Source organism: Echiichthys vipera (genome assembly GCF_963691815.1).
Source record: "Echiichthys vipera genome assembly, chromosome: 10".
Taxonomy (NCBI): Eukaryota; Metazoa; Chordata; class Actinopteri; order Perciformes; family Trachinidae; genus Echiichthys; species Echiichthys vipera.
This window is the reverse complement of record NC_139835.1, coordinates 21,676,530-21,696,252: the sequence shown is the minus strand read 5'-3', so window position 1 is coordinate 21,696,252 and position 19,723 is coordinate 21,676,530. Positions and strand designations below refer to the sequence as shown.

The window sequence follows — 19,723 nt, the reverse complement described above, 5'->3', positions numbered from 1 at the left end:
TAGATGTTTGGGATCCGCCCATGCCCTTTTTCAAATTCAGTGTAAGAAAAGCTAGATGACTATTTAAGTATGTAAATAAGACACAGAGAACAACACCCCACACACACACACACACTGAACTCTACCCGGCCTGTGTTTGTGCCTGTGCACGCCCATGTGTGTGAGTGTGTGCGCGTACACTGCTAGGGCTCACTCAGGGCTGGGATTTCGGGTTAAATATTCAAAATGGCGGACGGAGGAGCAGCGAGTCAAGATGAGAGTTCAGGACCAGGTAATGATTACAGCATTTTACATATTCATACTCATATTCAAACTGTCGTCGCTCACAATTTAAGATAAGCGGGAGTCCGGTGAAATTGACAAACAGGTGATTATGATATTCAGCTGTAGTTTTAACACTCAGGTGAAGCCAACTGTAATGTGACAAGAGGAGGAAACGAGCTATTGCAGTGTGGAAACATGCCTCCCCCCTCTTTGTGTGATTAGACTGGCTGTACCGCCGCTACATATTCATACCGCTGTCGACAAATACAAATTTAGCATATTTTATTAGTAATCGGCCGACGTGACTCTCTGCTTCATATGTGACATGTTTAGCTATTTCATCTCACGCAATGTGATTGAAATGAAGGGATGCTACTCGGAAGCTAACGTTAGCTCGGGGGCTAACGGTTGTGCTTTGTGTTGTTGATGATGCACACACACACACACACACTGAAGCTTTTGAAAGAGGTTTGCATATTCATTTTTTTAGGTTGCGCTTGTTTTGTTTTCACCAGCTGTCTTTTTTGGAGGGAGAATAAATGAAAGTGCTCCGGCTTTTTTGTTGTTAAATACACGGTGTCAGCTCGGGTGTGTTGCTTCAGCTCGACTCTGGTTTTTATAGCAGCCTTTTGTGCTCGGAGCCACAACAGCAGCAGCAGCAGCAGCAGCAGCAGCAGCCTGTTGTGTTATTCATGGTGGGGCCTGTGCCTGAACCAGAGTGCGGAGTTCAGCATATCACCGCCGATCGACGAGGAGCTGCAGCCTCATCCTCCTGCTTACCTCCTCTAAACTTGCTCCAGTTGTTCAGCAACTGTTAGCTGTCATTTAATTCAGCTTAAACAAAAACAACAACATGGTTGTAGCCGTTAACTATTAGCAGGGTTCTTACAGGGTGCTGGGAATCCTTCAAACACTTGAATTTTAGTGTAGTGTTTTAAAGGTTTGAACAGAGTGCGTGAACTGTTATGTTATATGGGATGTATGATATAACAGAGAATAGAAGCTCTCCATGTTTGAGTGACTGAAAACAGCATTTTCTGTCATTTTTGCATTTTTGAAAAATGACTTTTGAGAATCTACAGTCGTCCTGTCTCAAAACATCATATTAGTTGTTTATAGGTCAATAACATCTACTTTAATGTGATTAACAGGTATGATAATAAGTGTACTGAATGCCGAGTAATGTCGTGTATTAGTGATCGGCCGATATTTGTGTTTTTTAGGTGTATCGCATCGGCCGATGTGGACTGCTGCGTTCACCGAAGTTTTTATTCCCAGCATTATTTACAGACAGGCGTCCACAGGCAGCTCCATGTTGCCGAAGACGCCTTTTTTAAGTTCAATAAATGTTCCTTTTATTTTAAATTGAGACTACTAACATTTGTTATCGTCATTGTAGTGAGGTAAAGAACATAAATAGTAAAATGGCAACTAAAAACAGTATGTATGTATGTACATGTGTGTAAGTACATCGTCCACTGCGTTACTGTAACGAGGCAGATGGCTGTCATAGTTACAGTAGTTAGTACTAGTTATAGTATAGTTACAACCAAAGTTGGAAGTTATGGCGAGCACTTTTTAATTAGAAAGTGGGAGTTAACTGGCATCTGGTTGGTGCTGCTGGTGCAGAACTGTTAACCCATCTCATTTGAATATTTATTTTATTCTAATAATAATACATTTTATTTATAGTGCACCTTTTATACAAAAAATGCAGCTCAAAGTGATTTACATTAAAATGAGAAGACAATCAGGAAGAACAGCGCTTCTATCTTTGAAAAGTAAAAATAACAAATGATAGTAATAATATAACAAATGATAGTAGCAGACAAAACTATTGTGCAAATATTCCAATGAAACACCAAAATAGAAATTTTAAAAATGGCTTTAAAGAATTAAAATGTTTTAAAAAATGGGATTAGGTGTTTAAGACATGGTGTGGGACGGTGTTACAAAGATATATGTTAAGGTGTGTTTTTTTTATCGGTACAACTTTTAATCAATCTTGACTGAGCCCGTATGAAAAAGTGTATATGTTTATGCCCCTTCAGTTGTTTCAGCAGATTTTGACCGAGTCTTGTCTGTGCTGAATACAAAGACTGTACCTGTGTATCCCCCCCCAAGGCACAGGGAGGGGTAGAGAGGCCCACTTCCGGAAAGCCACAATAATAACAGGCAGGGCATTCTTACTATTCACTCTGGCGGTTTCATGGCCGGGCAAGACACAGCTTGATGGCACTTTTTTTCTCCCCCTAAAGTTCAGTTTGCAATTTAGTTTGTTTTAAAAGAACCAGTCTCTAGAGGAATGGGTTTTATGATCTGTCATATAAGAATCTTTACCTTCACAGATCAAGTTGCCTTTACACACACATGTTGACTTAAAAAGGTGTCCTTAATGTAAAAGTAAATAGGTAGCTATAACCTGCCCAGGTTATGTTGTCTGTTGTTGTGTTCTGCTTAATGCAGTTGTGACCTACCTACATTTACAAGTCAAAACAGGATGATTAATGGAGCTGCAGTTTCTTGTGTTTCTGCGCCTGGTTTTGTTTTAATAATAACATTCAGCTTAATGTCTCAGGCCATACTGGTGATGTATGCTTTCTGATATGCACACATTAAGCTTATACCCTCCCTGCATTGTTGTGAGACTCAGTAATGATTGTATCATATTACAGGCAATTTTGTGATTAGATATGTTGCTAGACCAATCCTAAATCCTGTGTTTTAAGACAAGCCAAGAAAAGAAGTTTGCGAGCATATTGTGAAATGATATCTGCTGTCTGGAAATAGGTTCCTTTCCTTAAAAAATGTGTCATTAACTTATTAAAGTTGGCTACTTAAAGAACAGACGAGAAATAATTCTGTCATCCTCACACTTAGGCTACTTTTCTCATTTAATCAGTTTTTCAGTTCCACCCTCATTCCAGCCTTGTAGTTCCATCATGAATATTCATTGATGTAAACACAGTTGTTATGAATAATGCATCATTCTCAGTAATAAATTCAGGACATGCCATCTCAAAGTACTGAGAAGGTCTCCATGAAGGCTCCAGTCAGACAAGCTTTTTCAGTGTGGAGGAAGAAAATCATAACTAATCAGAGCTGTGTGGTGTGCTCCAAACAGATAACTACTTGTTTCCGGTGATCTGCCAAAATGCTCTATTATGAATATTGCAAGGTAAAGCAGACATTTGGCTGAAGATTGACCTTTATTCCAGTTGACAAATGACAGCATACTAACTTGTCAGGTTGTAGACACAGAGGAGCCTATGACTGGTGGATGCGTTTGCCAAGCAACAATTGGCACGTTGTCCCCAATGACCCTCATGTGTCTGCCACTATTAAGATCACTAGTAAGGATTTGCCAGACAATTTGAGAAAGACTTTTATGTTTGAGTTTCATACATGCTTTAGGCCTGTATATAATCCGTCTCTCTAATAAAAATATTGTTCTGCAGTTGCAGTAATGTGCCTTCTTTAAATAGATGAGGCAAACGTGGGAGAGTTGTGCAGTAAACGGCCAGGGTATCCTCCGGTGTAGTTTGCTGTTACAAGAGGGTGAAACACACACCACATGAATAACCAACAGTCGATGTTATAATGAGCTACCTAGGTGGGGAATTTACATGCAAATGCAGACTACCTGCACTATTAAACTGTGGATTAGGGCTGCAACTATCGATTATTTTAGTAATCGAGTATTTCACCGATTATTCCATGAATTACTTAAGTAATGGGATAAGAAATGCTTTTAATTGAAGAGCAATAGTAAATATAGGCTACAAAAGAGAAAATAAGACAGCTCTCTTAAAAAGAACAACTTATTAGTTTCCTTAGAAAAATCCACATTTTTATTGCTTAAATTGCATACAATGATAGCTGTCAAAACAAAGCTCATTTAGTGCATTTAAAGGTCATATTTAAGCAATATACAAGTGCCATATACGAGTCTGCTGCGTCTTACTTTGGTGAGCGTAGATTTGTGGGTGCTGTATAATCTGCATGTGCTGCCCAGCTACGGTGAGGCTGGACTATTCACATATCAAACATTGGTATTCGGGACAGCCCTTGTTGTCACCTTGTGTCAGGTCGCTATGAGCAGACTGAATACAAAGACTGGGTGTCTTCTGCTGAGATGCTGAAGCATTGACGTCTTGCCAATTGTGCTAAGCTAGTTGGCACACTGAGTTTTTATTTAGTTTCAGCTTGAAATGATCCCAACCTTTGGACACTTTCTGTAGTTTTCTCTGGTCTGTCTCCTCGCTTTAACCTTTGCTATTTTCTCTCTCTTCCACCACTTGGTAATCCACGCTGTGGTGTCCATAGCGTAAGCCCATTGTGCGACCGTGACAATAATCTGTGCCGAAACAGTGCACTGCATCTAGTTACATTAAATGTATTAATTAAACGAAGCTTCAATGCAACAAATTTGCATCAATGATTCTTAGTAATACAGTTACTAAAGTTTCTGATGGACTTAGTGTGAATCATTCCTTGAAACTTTGCTCTTATATAGTTAGATTGAATTTCCCACCTAGCCCATAGACCGTTGGCTCATGACCACCCAAGAGATACCACAGAAGCTTAGAGTTAGCCACATTACCCCTCATCAAATTACACTGCACTGTATTTTGTAAATTTCTAGCCTCAGTCCAGTGTTCCTTTTGTACTGTCTGTTGTCAGATCTCCTTGATTTGTTACAAGTATTAAAAGCTATTTTTAAATATTTTGGATATTCATATATATATTATGTTTTAAGCAGGAAGCTTTTGGTTGTTTGGTTATTAATTCCCTCAAACTGAAAGATTATCTGTCGTGACCATACATCCCGACCATCCCTAAAATCTGATTAGTACTCAAAGTGGACCGGATTTGGAAAAGTGGTCTTGGTGTATGCTGTAAGATGAAGAATATAGGTAGTAGGGCAGAATGTGGATGTGCTAATTAAGCGCCCTGTCTCGTCTTGAATCTCTACGCTCACATTAACGGCTCTGCGGTGTTCAGTCAGCCTTCCATTATTACAGTGCTAATGAGATAGCTATTTAAAATTCTCTTCATTTGTGCAATGTATTGTTCCATAGCAGGGTTTTGCAAACTGTTCAACCAAGTAACTGAACATGTGTTGAAGTGCACCGCTGATAACCGCCTTTTGTGTATTTGTTTACATGATGTGATTGATGAACTGGTCAGAAAGGCAGAGCCCTTGCAGATTCTTTACACTAATGTGGCATCTGTATGGATTCTACAGTGGCCATCTTGGTAAACAGTAGGCTGGACTTTAACCAAACACTGTGTTGTTTCGAGTGATCAACAGTGGAGAGGGATATGGTGTATGATGTAGTGTTCATTTATTGTTTGAGCGTTGGTTCCCAAACAGGGGTACTTTTGAAGAACTAGAGAAGGCTAAACCATAAAGTTATGACTTAAAATGTGAGGATTAAGCTGCTTTGATTTGACATATATCATGTTAACCTAAGTTGGTTTTGACATTTCATAACCTTAACGGATAATCCCAAAAAAATAACCAGGAGGTATTTTAAAATGAGGTTGATATTATACTCAAGGTCACATTAGTTCATTTTAAAAAGTGAGGTGAAGTTTCTACAGCTACGGCTACAATGAAATGGCTACTAAGGTTTTCATGAAACAAGAATTTTGAACTTCAATACACTAGTATCAAAATAGTAATAAAAAGAAAGGTCCATCTGCTCTTGATACCACGACAAAAGGAAAAAAACCTTTACTCAGCTTTAAAATGGAGGTTTAGGGACTTTTCTACCAAAAAACAAACTTGGTTCCAGGCCAATGTTAGTAAGTAGTAGTGTATTTTATGCTTTTCTGTTATTTTATCACTGTAAACTCAATAGCTTTTATTTTGGAGTGTTTGTTTGACATACGTGCAATTTTAGGTTTCAGCCTTAGCTTGAGTCAATTTTGAGAGGCATTTTTTCACTATTTTCAATCAGTCTACAGACCGAACACCAGGCCGACTACACGATAAATCACTTTTAGTCGTAGCCCATCAGTAATATTAGTTAACACCCTGTTTATAATTGGTTCAAATGACCACATCTCGAACACGATGAGCAGCGTTAAAGGGTGTTTGTCGTAAAAACGCGCTGCTCTTAAACAACCGCCATTGCTTAGTGACTAAAGACTTGCCCTCACACTGCTGATAAGGTCTGTTTGTTTTTCTGTACTTTCTGTTTTAACACTACTGTGCCCTCTTGGCATTGAAGAAGTTGATTAGAGCTTTATGCAGGAGCAGTTGTTGTGGATTTAGTTGGTAAGCCCCTTCCCCTGTAGACCACAATACGGCCATGCATTCCTGTCCACTCATTCGGATTCAGTGGACACCTGTGCAGCACCATAGCAGTGCTGTTCCCTGCTGTATTAACTCGTACAGCACGCTGAAAATGAATTTAAAAGGGCTCCAAAATGAAATACTAATGGAATGTAAAGCTAATCTAAATATGCTAATCCCCCAAACACTTCATAAACATAGACCACAACAGCCCGCCACCCACCCTCTGTAGTCGCTGGCTGAGGAATGCTTTAGCCACAGGGGGTCTAGCAGTAATGACGGGCTTGTGGTGGATTAATGTGGAGTTATTTATTTCCGATTGAGCGAGCCCCCCTCCCACTCATACCCCCAGACCCCCCTTTTCAGAAGTTAGGCGCAGTCTCCATGACTCCTCAGAACGAGTAGTCTCGGACAGTCTGTTAATGCTGTCCGCCTTGCTAACATGTCCAGACCACCGCCGACAGGCCTCACGTTGCATTCTGGGATATCTTCAGCCCTTTACCTGCTCTTAGCTAATTACTTTTTAGCCATGGACTCGCACAATAATTGGTCTTGTGCTGCTGCCTCCCCTCCCTGTGCTGCGCCAAGTGCTAGTTTGAGCACTTTTTTTCTCCTCTCTGTGTCATCCTTATTCCCCTGTTTTTTATCGTCCTCCAAAAGCCATCCAATTAATATGCTAATGAGCTGATAAATATTTATAGGGGTTTAAATTATGCAGAAAGCTTTCAGAGCCCGGTGTGAAATGCGTCGCTCGTAGGACTTCAAAGCCTTGCATTGCTAACGAGGTAGGGGCAGATTTGCATACGGCTTTAATCAGCTGAATACTGATTATGCTTCATTATAGACTTGGAGAGGGGGTGTGGGGGTGTGAAGTTGGAGGAGGCCGCCAGCTGCACTTGTCGTTTGTTTCATTCCAGCAAGAAAGAGAGAGGTTGAACTTTTTTAGAAGTACAGGCAATCTTGGCACGAGAGAGAGAGAGAGGGAGAGAAAGGGAGAGCGAGAGAAAGGGAGAGCGAGTGCAAAGTAGGCACTGTAAAAGAGAGAGGGGCAGAGCTATAAGAAAAGAAAAGAGTGCAGGGAGAGAGGGAAGGCGAGCTGTTTGCCTAAACCCTGTTGGCTTTCCCAGTGTGCGTATCCCAGTGTTGTTCAGTGAACCGTGCGGCGGACAGTGCCACTGTGTCTGTGTGTAGCTCTGGTTGCATTGAACCTTGCTCGCTGCTGACCAGTGGAGAGTGAAGAGAGGGAGGACTGGGAGGAGGAACAGAGTACCGGACGCCCTGTCGGTGGGTTTGCCCGGCAGAGGCAATTTTCCATGATAGGTTTTGCAACCATGCTGGAAAATACAGGTGGAGCAAGAGCGGGTGAGTTTTTTTCCCCCAATGAGGTTGTGATGGAGCACAGCTGGGTTTTGTTGTCTCTTGGTGTCCTTGTATGAAATGAAAAACGTCGATTTTGCGTTAAGATGTTACTTATTAGAAAGGTATATTGTATTAATGGTTGTCATCAGTTATTGAGTCCTTCTTACTGTAAACGCAGTTGGTTTATGATGGTGATTTTCTCTCATTAATGCTGTTTACCGCCTTGAGTGGTGAATGTGACACAAATGTTACTGCGGAGGAGGAATATCATGCAATTAGGGGATGCAAGTGAGAGCTTTCTTCAAATCATTGAGACAGGGTTGGTATATGTTTACCGGCAGCGGGTGTGAGTTTATCTCACTGTCTGTCTCTGTCTGGCTCTTCCAGATACTAAAGTGAATAATCAGTCAGAAACTACTAAATGTGCAATGGAAAGTGGTGACGGGAACACCGGTGAGTGACCTCCAGCTCTTTTTTTGTTGCTTTTTTTGTTCACTGGGAGTTTTATGTCCTCATTCAACAGGTATCAAAATTGACAGCCAAAGAAATTTGCAGAAAAAAGATCACCAATGTCTGTCCACCTTTTGTGTTATTGACTCATTAAAAAAAGAAGTGGCAGCTACACAAAATCCTCGTTAGCAGTCCTCTTTGTCAAATGAAGTGTTTACCTCACAGAGCAGTTTCCCTCACTTGAGCCTATTGAATATCACACTAATTTGCTGTGTCCCTGTTTCTTCAGTGATACGAATGATAAAACTCAGAGTGAACATCGTAGATTCAATGCTCATCTTTATGTTCCTATTGTGTAATGCTGAATTAAATAGTAATGCTTGCAATTTCTTTGTGTAAGCCCATATTGTTAATATTTAATTCTGTGATGATTCCCCAACCTGCATTCAAACAAATGTATGCAGCTGTGTAATGGCTTTGAATCACCATCACAGTTGCATATGCTGTCGCTTCAAAAGTATGTTTTCCTTGCACCTGACAGCAGTTTGTTCTCCTTAAGTGTAAATCTACAGCTTCACCGTGTGCTTCTAGTGTCGTGTTCCTCATTTTTGTGTTTAACCAGTAACCGCGTAGAATATGTTGCCACTTAAACCACAATAAAAAACATCTTCTCTGTTCCTCTGACCGCACGTTTCGTTAACTGTATTTCTGTCCTCAGGAATCCAAATCAATGGATTTGACTTTCAGAGGCAGACGGTGCCAACCACAAGTGCGATCACTAATGCACATGCACAAGCCCTCCTCCAACAGGTAATACATGATCCACACCGTCACACACTTAACCTTAAGTAACTTTTTTTCTTGTCCTATTTTTTTTGTGAGAGCAGCAGATGTCTAACATCTACATTTTTCGAGTGTAGTGACACGTTTCAATTGCAGTTTTTACAATGAAATATGTTCTGAAGTTTGAACAGAGGTATGCTCATCTACACTCACACATGTGCAAGTAGAAAGAGTTAATTTAAATGAGCCAGGCTCCGTTGTGTCGCCTGGCAACACGGCAGATTAATCAACCCTGTATGCTAATTAGCTGCTCTGCGGTTGCTCGGAAACAGATGGCCGAGAATATGCAAATCTATGCAGAATTTACATGCACTGCATAACAGCTATTTTAATTAGCATCTCAACTCTCCCCTCCCTTCCCATTCACTTGCCTTGTCTCTGAAGGCTGCAGCACATTTAAATACCACTTTCTTTTTGAATTCAAATTCCTCTCGCTGCTCAAAGACTAAAGGCTCAGAAAGCCGCTCAGGAAGCACAGAGATTTCATGTTTCACTGTGTTTTGAGTGTTATTTTATTTAGACTGATCCTTTTGGCCTGATTCATACATCCTTTCAAATTGATTTCAGTTAAAACACTTTGGACCTTCTTGTTGTTTCTATAATAACAACTATGACATGAAATTAAGAGACTTATTTCACCTGGCCTACCTAATGCTGTCAACCATGCTCAGTTACGCCGGTAGGAGGATTTCCTCTAAGCCTCACTCTTTGCTTCACCTCCACTAGTCTAAGTCAGAAGACTCGAGTGCTCTTCCGACCTCCGTCCAGCAGAGCGTATTGCCTCAAACCCAGCTAATGTTGGCCGGGGGACAGATTGCAGGAGTAAGTGCCCTGTTGCCTCATTGCTTTGAGTTAGTTGTAGCCATGCATCTGGGGTGACACCTCAACATGATCAACCCTGGCTGGTGATGAAATGATCGCTGATTCTGTGGCTTCAGTGTTTGCCCTGTTCATCCCAGCGGTTGTCAGGCTATGTCCAAATTCTCCCATGACAGAAAATGGAGGGATGGGTTTGGATATAGCCTTGATGTGTGAGGCCAACCACAAGACACATTTCATATCCATCCATGTACTCTCTGAGGCCTTACTGTGGTTGAGAAGACCTGCCGGGTTGAATGCGGCTGCTATTATGCTATGTGAGAGTGAATGTTTACTGTGCATGTGTATTTGAGTTTGAACATGACATCATCATGCTCATTTGCACTTTTGCCTTTGCTCAGCTGCATGAGTCTTCTCTCCATTTGCCTGTGTGGTCTCATATTAGTGTTGCTACGATAACAACAGTTTCAGTAACACTTTGATACCTTCGTGAAAAGATAAATTCAGTAGAAAAATGTAGATAAACAGTCAGTACTTTGAACTCGATGGTGTATCCGCTTCAGTATTGTCTGGAATGGTGTGTTCATACAAATTGGAATAGTTCATGATAGTAAACTAGAGCAGCCATTAAAAAACCTTTGGCGACAGCTTCAAACAATACAGTCCACCTTATGTTGATAAAACTGCAGCAAGATAATAACTTAAGAATTTATCTTTTTGCACTACAGAGTCTGAGTCATAACCTCAAGACTAGTGTTTAAAATGTGTCACAAATCTTTCATGCAACACATGTTTTTGTAATATCCCCCTGCTGTATTGTAGATGTTATCTTTACGTCAGATATTAAACTTTTCATGGGTATTGAAGCCAAAACTTGCGTATCGTAACAACACTAAGTCATACAATCGCTATGAATTCACATAAAACGGATTTGCCTAAACGCTTCATACTTCTATCTTCCTGTTTCCACCCTCTCTCTCTCTGACGTCTTATCACTACTGCATCTCTCTGTCTGTCTGCCCATCCTCATCTCTGTCTCTCTCTCGGCTCTTCAGTTGACCCTGACCCCAGCGCAGCAGCAGATGTTGATCCAGCAGGCCCAAGCTCAACTGCTGGCTGCAGCCGTGCAGCATTCAGCGAACCAGCAGAACAGCACCACTGGGGCCAGCATCTCAGCCTCTGCAGCCACACCCATTACCCAGCTGCCCCTGTCACAGCCCATCCAGATCGCTTCTGTAAGACCCATGTTTCTGTTTCTGAAAAGCCATAAAGAATCGTTTAACAGAACTCTGTGTATGTAAACTCGCAGCCCTAAAAGGTTTTGAATGAAACTGATTGCCTAATTTAGATACTTGCATTCTGTTTTAAGAGATTTATTTCCACAGTTAGTTTCCAGAGCCATACAGGATTTACAGTAAATGCAATTTCAACTTGAATAAGAAACTGAAAACAATCGAACAAAAAGCTGAAAACGATGTGTGATATAGTAACAAAAACATGCTTGGAATTGCAAAGTTTTAATTCTGTGTTCAAACCCTAATTCAAAACAGTTTATTTAAATATCAAATAAGTAAGTATTTATTTAGTTTCGTTCGATAACTTGCTTTGAAGCAAACCTCCAGTCTTAGGTAAGTTTCTGTGTTAAGAGGACATGTTTTTTTTTTTATTAAGATCAAAATAAAACTGATACTCGAACAATGGATCCATTCAGAAAATACATATGTTGTAGGTGAGGGGTCTGTTGTAGATCAATGTATCACTGATTACGTTTTTACTACTTGAATCTGCTGCTGACTGTCTTTCTGGAGGCAAATGTTGAAAATATGGAAATAATAATTCAGTATATATAAATTATTACAACAGTAATGGTGACCACCTGTGGAAATGGCCCTGGCAAGGGGAATTGCTTTATGTCCATGACAGCAGAGCACCCGAGGATTGTTTTTTTAATTAAAGAACTCCTCCACAACATACAGTACACAGCAGCACTAAACTGTGTTACTGCAAATAAATAAATAGAAATTCCACTTTGGTTGGTATTAGGGCTGTGTATTGGCAAGAATCCGGCAATATCATGTAACATGTGAAAACTGTCAAAGTATACAGCGAGCTCAAGTTTTAAAAATGGTCTCACTACAAAGCAATGTGTACTATGGCCTCTGACTGCATCATACATAAATAAAATTGGACTCAATAAATCCACAAGCGCCTCAGCCTTCCAGCCAGACCCAATTTATGCGATTTCAAGCCTCCAGTAGGGACCCCAGTATGCAGATATATTCAAATTCACTGTTTTTGAACAGGCAGAAATATCACGTTTCTACTGCATGCAAAAAAAACTGCATGGAATTAGCATAAAGTAGGCATCTTTGTAAAGGAGAGACTAGTCGGTATCCATTTCGTTCAGATATCTTGAGGGACCCCTTTAAAAATGACCATGCCGGTTTTTCCCTTAGCCAACTTATTATTATTATTATTATTATTATTATTATTATTATTATTTAGTCCCTTTCTTGACAAGGTAGCATGACATAATTAGGATCCGATGGGTGCCTTTAGGTTATCTAGTTTCATACGATACCTTCACTCTAGGAACTCTAGGAGTAATGTTGGGCCGAGATTGTCTTGCACGTGTGTGTCTCAGAGGGTTAATTTAAAATCATTACAGTGTTTTTGATAGTGGATACAGTAAAACATAATATTGTGATACTCAAGTGTATTGATCACCCTGATCATTAGAATAAAATATAAGATAAAAAAGACAATATTGTTATTGACGGTATAATCTGATGAAAAACAAGTATGTTTTTTCCAGTTGTAATGGTGCCACAAGTCACAATGCTGTGGAGAAGCGCTGTGTTATAAACAGCTAATTTCCTGACATGAATTATGATCATTTCATTAATTTTTTTTTCTCCCAGCAGCTACAGCCGCAGAATCTAAGTCTGCCTCAGTTTGTTCTGGTGCAGTCTGGCCACCCGATCGCCACGCAGCTGCAGGGCCCTCAGTTCATCATCTCATCATCACCGCATGCTCAACAGGGTGAGTGAAACACATGCAGTGTTTGATTTGCACGCAGATTTAAAAAAAAAAAGAGAGATGTTTTCAAAGTAGTCGATTGTTATTGAAGAATTCCTTTTTATCTGAACTCTCATGTCTTTTACTCTGCAGGCATATTGCAAGCCCCGGGTCTTCTAACTCAACTACCTCAAAGCCAAGCTAACCTCCTGCCGACTCAACCAAGCATCACCCTTACAACTCAGGTTGGTAATGAAGCAAGCAAACTCTGAAAAATGTGTTTAAGCTTTACTGGCGGCTCTTTTACTGTTCAGGTGTTTGGAGATAAAAAAAATGCATCAAGCAAATTCGGTACATAAACTTTGACCTGGACATGTGATTTTGATTTCACACACACTTTATTCTACATTTCTCCTTAACTTTGCTTTCCTAACCTTAATAACAATCTCATTTTATATTTTCTTTGCAGCCTGCCACTCCTACCCGTACAACAGCAGCCACACCTATTCAGTCCCTGTCCCACAGTCAGACCCCACACAAAAGGCTGGATACCCCCACTATGGAGGAGCCTAGCGATCTGGAGGAACTGGAACAGTTTGCCAAGACCTTCAAACAGAGGCGTATCAAACTGGGCTTCACACAGGTGTGTGTAGGACTGAATATATTGATTGAGCCTAACAGGTTCAGTTATCGTTAGATTTGCAATTCCATTCGTCTGTGTATTTTTTGGCAACTGAACATTTGTGGGAGATCCCATATTCAAATTCACAGTGCATATACCTTTAATTACTCATATTACAGTTGATTGAGACGCTATTGCTACATTTTTTTTGCGTTTTTCTGTCTCTCTCCAGGGGGATGTTGGCCTGGCCATGGGAAAGCTCTATGGAAACGACTTCAGCCAAACTACCATTTCTCGCTTTGAGGCCTTGAATCTGAGCTTTAAGAACATGTGCAAACTGAAGCCATTGTTGGAGAAGTGGCTCAATGATGCAGGTTTGTCCCTGAACCCACTTGAATGAGCAATACAGAAGCACACAGCATGCATCATCGTTCTGCATATGGATTTCTTTTTGTTTTCTTCACATCTGCATTGGTCTTGTGTGGACAAAGAACAGCGTGGGTTGTGTTTTGTTACAGTGCCTCGTCTTTACCTCTCTTCCCTTCCTTTGTGTCGGTGCTGTTTGTGCAGAGAACCTGACATCTGACCAGGCCCTGTCCAGCCCCAGTGCCCTGGGCTCCCCGGGCATGGGCATAGAGGGGATCAACCGCAGACGGAAGAAGAGGACCAGTATTGAGACCAACATCCGAGTGGCCTTAGAGAAGAGCTTTCTGGAGGTTGGAAACTCATATTCCTGAAGTTAAGAGTTATTTAAAGAAGGAAAGCGCTGCAGGGATGACATATTTTTGTAGGCTGATCTGAAAGTTGGCTTCACTCTAGGTTCCCTCGACAAAAAGTCAACGTGATTTTCTGTTTTTTCTTCCATTGTCTTTTGGATTATTGCAGGAAAAAAAGCTACGTGCCAAACAAAAGTTTATGATACTTACACATTTTGTTCAGGATGATAATCTTCACAGATGAACACAACTTTTATGATTTTTTGTCAGTGTGAATGCAATCGTTTCAAGTAAAAAGCTAACGTTAGGTTATAAACACAGTTCACCACCCACTAGTCTCTAACTGATGTCGCTTGTAAGGGTGCACTAACACTGTCTGCCCGTACCGTGCCCTGGGCTTTAGGGTACTTGTCTCCCCCTCCCTCTCCCCCCGCTGACCAGCAAGTTTGTACTCACACTGCCTGGGCCTCGCGCAAATGCTTCTTGCCCGTCCACACGTCATCACGCCGTAACATGTCACAGGCATTGATGACGTCATCGCGATGCGTCGCTTTGTTTACAAATCTTTCCATAGACCTCAGAGTTTTTGTGTGTCTTGTCCGACTGTTTTTGAATATTTTCATCTGACCAAATCTGCAGTAAACACTCCACCTCCGCATCACACCAACGTGAACCTTTCGCCGCCATTGTTGTTGTTGTTAAATGTCCGCGCATGGATCGTCTTTTTTTTTTTTTTCTATGTCCGAACAGGCGCACATCAAAAGACGTGAGAGCTGCCGTAGGCCTCGTGCTCGTACATGTGCAAACACGCTTTACAAAAGCCCACCTCTCTCAAACGGGCCGTAAACGGCCAGCTGGCCGCACCTAGGCGCAGAGCGGTTGCACTCACACTGGTCAAACGAACGAGGCTTAACCCATAAAACCTGTTTGGGCACGGTACGGAAGGACAGTGTGAGTGGGCCCTAAGGCGTGATGACATATGTAGTCTCATTTAGCCACTTGTTAGCAACCCGTCTTTTTTAAAGGAACTTTCAATCTTCAGAATTCTCGAGTGTGGTATCTACTGACGTGGAAGAAAACTTTAAAATATCGACTATTCAACGAGTCGCTCAGAGTAGCCTGATTCGACTGCAATATGTGGTTCTGAAACCCTGATTTTTTTCCATTCTGGCTCGGAGGGTGCCGAATGTCTGATTTGACATATAGATGCTGGCTGTCTCCCAATAAACCATGATAGATATCCTATTTGGGTGATAATATAAGCCTATTAATAAATACTGTTGCTAAAAATGTGAAAATAACTCATGTGCTTTTAATCTGTCTCTTTCGTGTGCGAGAGTATAGCTCCACCTTTTAGACTAAGTTTTACTATCCAAGATCCGGCAACGTCAGAGCACATCTTGGCTGGGCTTTAAATCTATCTGCGCGTCAGAAATACAACAGTCTGCTACTGTTTAATCATCAGCATCATTTCACTTGAATATTTGCTCATTTGTTGTTTTTCATTATAGACGTTCAATCCGACACAGTCTGACACAGCGCTGTGAAAGTAAAACTATCGTTCTAAAAATACCGGCTATTGTCAAAGAAAGATACAAACAAAGAACATTTATGTTACGTCAACAAATACTTTTTAATAAGACGCTCCTATCAGAAATCACACCTCTCAGTAACCCTCTGCCTGACACACGTGACCACGCGGCGCTGCACTCGGGTGCACCCGCTGCTGTCTGCTTCACGTCCATGGCTCTCCGACTTGGATCAGAGGGTTTTTCATGAGCAAAAAAACCCCAAAACTGATTAGTCGACTATAGGCAAGATGTGACGAATCAGATTCGACTATATGTTTGTGTTAACCACAGGACTATAAATGCATCAAAACGTGTTCCTTGACTTTTGAGACGAGAGAATCCGGAGTTGCAAAAATGCTAACTCGACTCCAGGTTTTAGGTCTGATTCCTGCAGAACTCTTTTAAGTTTTCACTAACCATTAAGTGTTTAATGATATATAAAATTCACAACATAACGACAACAGGCTCCTCAGTGCTTACAGGGAATCTCTGTTTTTTTGCCCTCTTCAAGCAGAACCAAAAACCTACCTCTGATGAAATCACCATGATCGCTGACCAGCTCAACATGGAGAAGGAGGTGATTCGGGTCTGGTTCTGCAATCGGCGGCAGAAAGAGAAAAGGATTAATCCCCCCAGCAGCGGCAACAGTGGAGGAGGCGGCACCCCCATCAAAACCATCTTTACCCCCAGTAGCCCTTTGGTAAGGATGGACACATTCACACTTGAGTGTTCTTCAGGGTTTGTTAGCTCATTCAATCCTTCCTCTTGTTCTTTTGTCCAGGTGGCCAGCACAGCAAGCCTTGTGAGCAGTCCAACTATTAACACACCCACCACTCTGACTGTAAACCCAGTGATGCCTCTCACCAGCACCAGCGTCTCCAATTTGTCTTTCACAGGTGTGTACAGATGTGCTTGATATGTGTGTTTGCCTTAATGGAACTGCGTGGTTAATCACAAGCACATAATTTAGGATTAAGTTATGTTTTCTCCCTGCTCTCCTTCAAAGGCACGACAATTGGAGCCACAAACACCGCATCTGTCATCTCTACTGCACCTATATTTACTACAGCCAGCTCTCCATCTTTAAGTCCATCGCCGACGTCTATTCAGTCCACGACTGCAGAGAGCAAGCCACATACCATCTTCACCCAGGCCCCGACCTCCATAGCCACCTCTTTAGGGACGGGTCAGGTGATGGTTTCAGGGTTGTCTGCAGCGCTGCAGGGCGCCCAGTTACCCAGCAGCTTTGCTGCTATGGCTGCTGCTGCTGCTGGGCTCAACCCAGGACTGATGGCCTCCTCCCAGTTTGCTCCGGGGTTAGTATAGGTCATCTTTATACTTCTGGGGAGTTTACCCAAGTGTTCAGGTGTCTAAATGATCTTGTCTGTGTCCAGGGGGGCCCTGCTCAGTCTGACTTCTGGTGGCCTTGGCAGTGCGTTGAGTCCTGCCCTCATGAGCAACAACACCATGGCAACCATTCAAGGTGTTTATCAATGTATGTATATTTAATTCTTCTTTTTAAAATACATATTTTATCAGTGCAAATCCAATACAGAGGTAGACAGTGGGAAAGCATAAAAACTAACCTTGAAGTCAAAATGAACACTGAGTTAAATCAGTGTTAAAATGAAAGAAAGGAGATAGACCTCTGAGCAACACCCAGGTAGCAGCACAGTGTGTGTGCACAGCTGAATGCTGAACGGTTGTGATGAAGGACATGTTACATCATGTACTGATGACCTACTTTAATTAAAAAGCACTGTAATACTTGGTAACGTGACAGCAATTGATTTGGATCTATGCAACACAAACTGTGTGTGATGTTTTTATTATTTTATATATATATATTATCATTCAACTGTTTTTGAAAAATCCTATAATTTCTTACTAGCCGGTGGCTCGGGTTTGGAAACCTTTGGTATGAAAGAACAAACCTGACTCATCAGGAAACAGATTTTAATTAATGATTCAATGAATAAAATGGCCAAAGAAATTGATTTTATAAAGGAACATAGATAACATATCTATAACATGATAAAAAAAAAAAAGAAAATTCATTATGGGTTTATGAAGATAACACATTGTTTGTCTAATTGAAGCAAAAATTGAACGAGGCCACAATGCCTTTGCGTGTATCAAGAGTGATAATAATTCAGGCCACGCACATGAGGTGATTTGTGCTAAGGGAAAAGGAATCTTGCAGAGCACTAATGATGAATAGTAAAAAATACTTAAAAAACTTAAATTGTTCTTATTTGTTTAGATTTTGACTAACTAGGCAGGTTGGGTCCACCACACACTGAAACTGATCCACACTGTCGGCCATCTCGTCCCCTCGCATCGTCTAATCGCACCAACTGTTGCATCTCTTCCACAGCTCTGGCATCGAGCGGCACGATCCCCATCACCTCTCTGGACGGCAGCAACCTGCTTTTCGCCAACACGTCTGCTGGTAACACGCACAACCTGGTGACTACGCCGCTCTTCCTGAATCCCCAGAACCTGTCGCTGCTCACTAGCAACCCCGTCAGCCTGGTGTCGGCCGGGGCGGGGGGGCTGCAGGTCACTGCTGATGCTCATCATCAAGCCACCTCGGCTGCCGTGCCTGTGCAGGCCTCGACCATTACCACTGCCTCCAAGGCTCAGTGAAGCCAGTCAGGCTGCATCCTGAATGAACGCCCTGTTTCTTATGTCGTGCACTACTCCTTTCACACCATGTAGGGAATAGGGAGGTCATTTGATAAAGGCTCTGCGCTTCACTAACAACCCCACATTCTTTCCATTGTATCTATCATTATTTAATCCTTTTGCTGCCACCAAAAAGAAAACAATCTCAAATGAGGCTGAGGTTGACTTTTTATTTCGTAGTTTGTTTTTCTGTCTTTTCCTTTTATGATTCTTGGATGTTTATTTTTCCACAAACAGTAGCCAGATGGACACTGTTGTTGACCTGCCGCTCCTCATGAACCTTGAAAAGTGTCCAGGAAGAAAAATATCCTTGTCACCATCAAGCTGTTCACGATTAATGATATATATATAGATCTATATATCTGATATATAGATATATGTATATATATATACATATATCTATATATCCTTCTATTTCCAGGTCAGAATTTTTTCTGAAATACTTTTAACCAAAAACTTTAGGATTTTGCTCTTTTAACCAATTTACTACTAATTTCACAATATTCATCATCACTAATGGGGATTTGTGTGTCACCCCATATTTAATTATATCTTTTGGGTTTTTTGGACAGGCCTTGATGTAAATCATATCAAAGTTATATTATAGAGAGCTTCTTTTCTTTATCTTTGCTGTCTAGTTTTTTTTTTTTTTTTTTACATTTTCAGAACTTTGTAACTAATATTAAGTTAAGATTTAAATATCAATTTTTAATCGTGGTTATAAGGCTTTAAAAACAAGTAATAAGTGGCCGATATAAAGGTTATCATTGCTTTAAGGGTCAGAGGGACAAGGTGTGTCTCTCTGAGTCTCTCTTTCTGGAAACACTGAGTTTTACATTTTTGCTTCGGTGGGAAAGTAGCCCCCGAGCTTTTGTAAAATGACGGTCTCTGCGCAGATTATTATAGACACTGATAGAAAATGACTGAAACCATTGCGTTGAGAGCTTTATAAAGAGCTGCAGACATGCAGTCCCGTGTCTGATTAAGAGTGATTTGTTTTGGATGGTGGTCCATTGGAAAACTGTACATTATGTTTGGAGTCAGAGGTAGAAAATAGAAGTCTGCATGT

At 41.2% G+C, this 19,723-nt stretch overlaps 1 protein-coding gene across 2 annotated transcripts; it reads left to right on the top strand.

The window, feature by feature from the left end:
- Positions 1–225: 225 nt before the first annotated feature.
- pou2f1b (POU class 2 homeobox 1b) lies at positions 226–19,186 on the top strand (the record flags this gene model as incomplete). Of its 2 annotated transcripts, none has more annotated exons than XM_083921140.1 (13): positions 226–271; positions 9,096–9,187; positions 11,095–11,274; positions 12,961–13,081; positions 13,211–13,302; positions 13,527–13,700; positions 13,912–14,053; positions 14,241–14,395; positions 16,478–16,666; positions 16,748–16,862; positions 16,973–17,282; positions 17,361–17,461; positions 18,344–19,186. In XM_083921140.1, the coding sequence occupies 13 exons, from the start codon at positions 226–228 to the stop codon at positions 18,613–18,615; spliced, it is 1,989 nt and encodes a 662-aa protein (XP_083777266.1). In that variant the 3' UTR covers positions 18,616–19,186. The 2 variants fall into 2 exon arrangements, with proteins under 2 accessions (XP_083777266.1, XP_083777267.1); XM_083921141.1 differs by lacking the exon at positions 226–271 and adding an exon at positions 8,284–8,380.
- Positions 19,187–19,723: the final 537 nt, after the last annotated feature.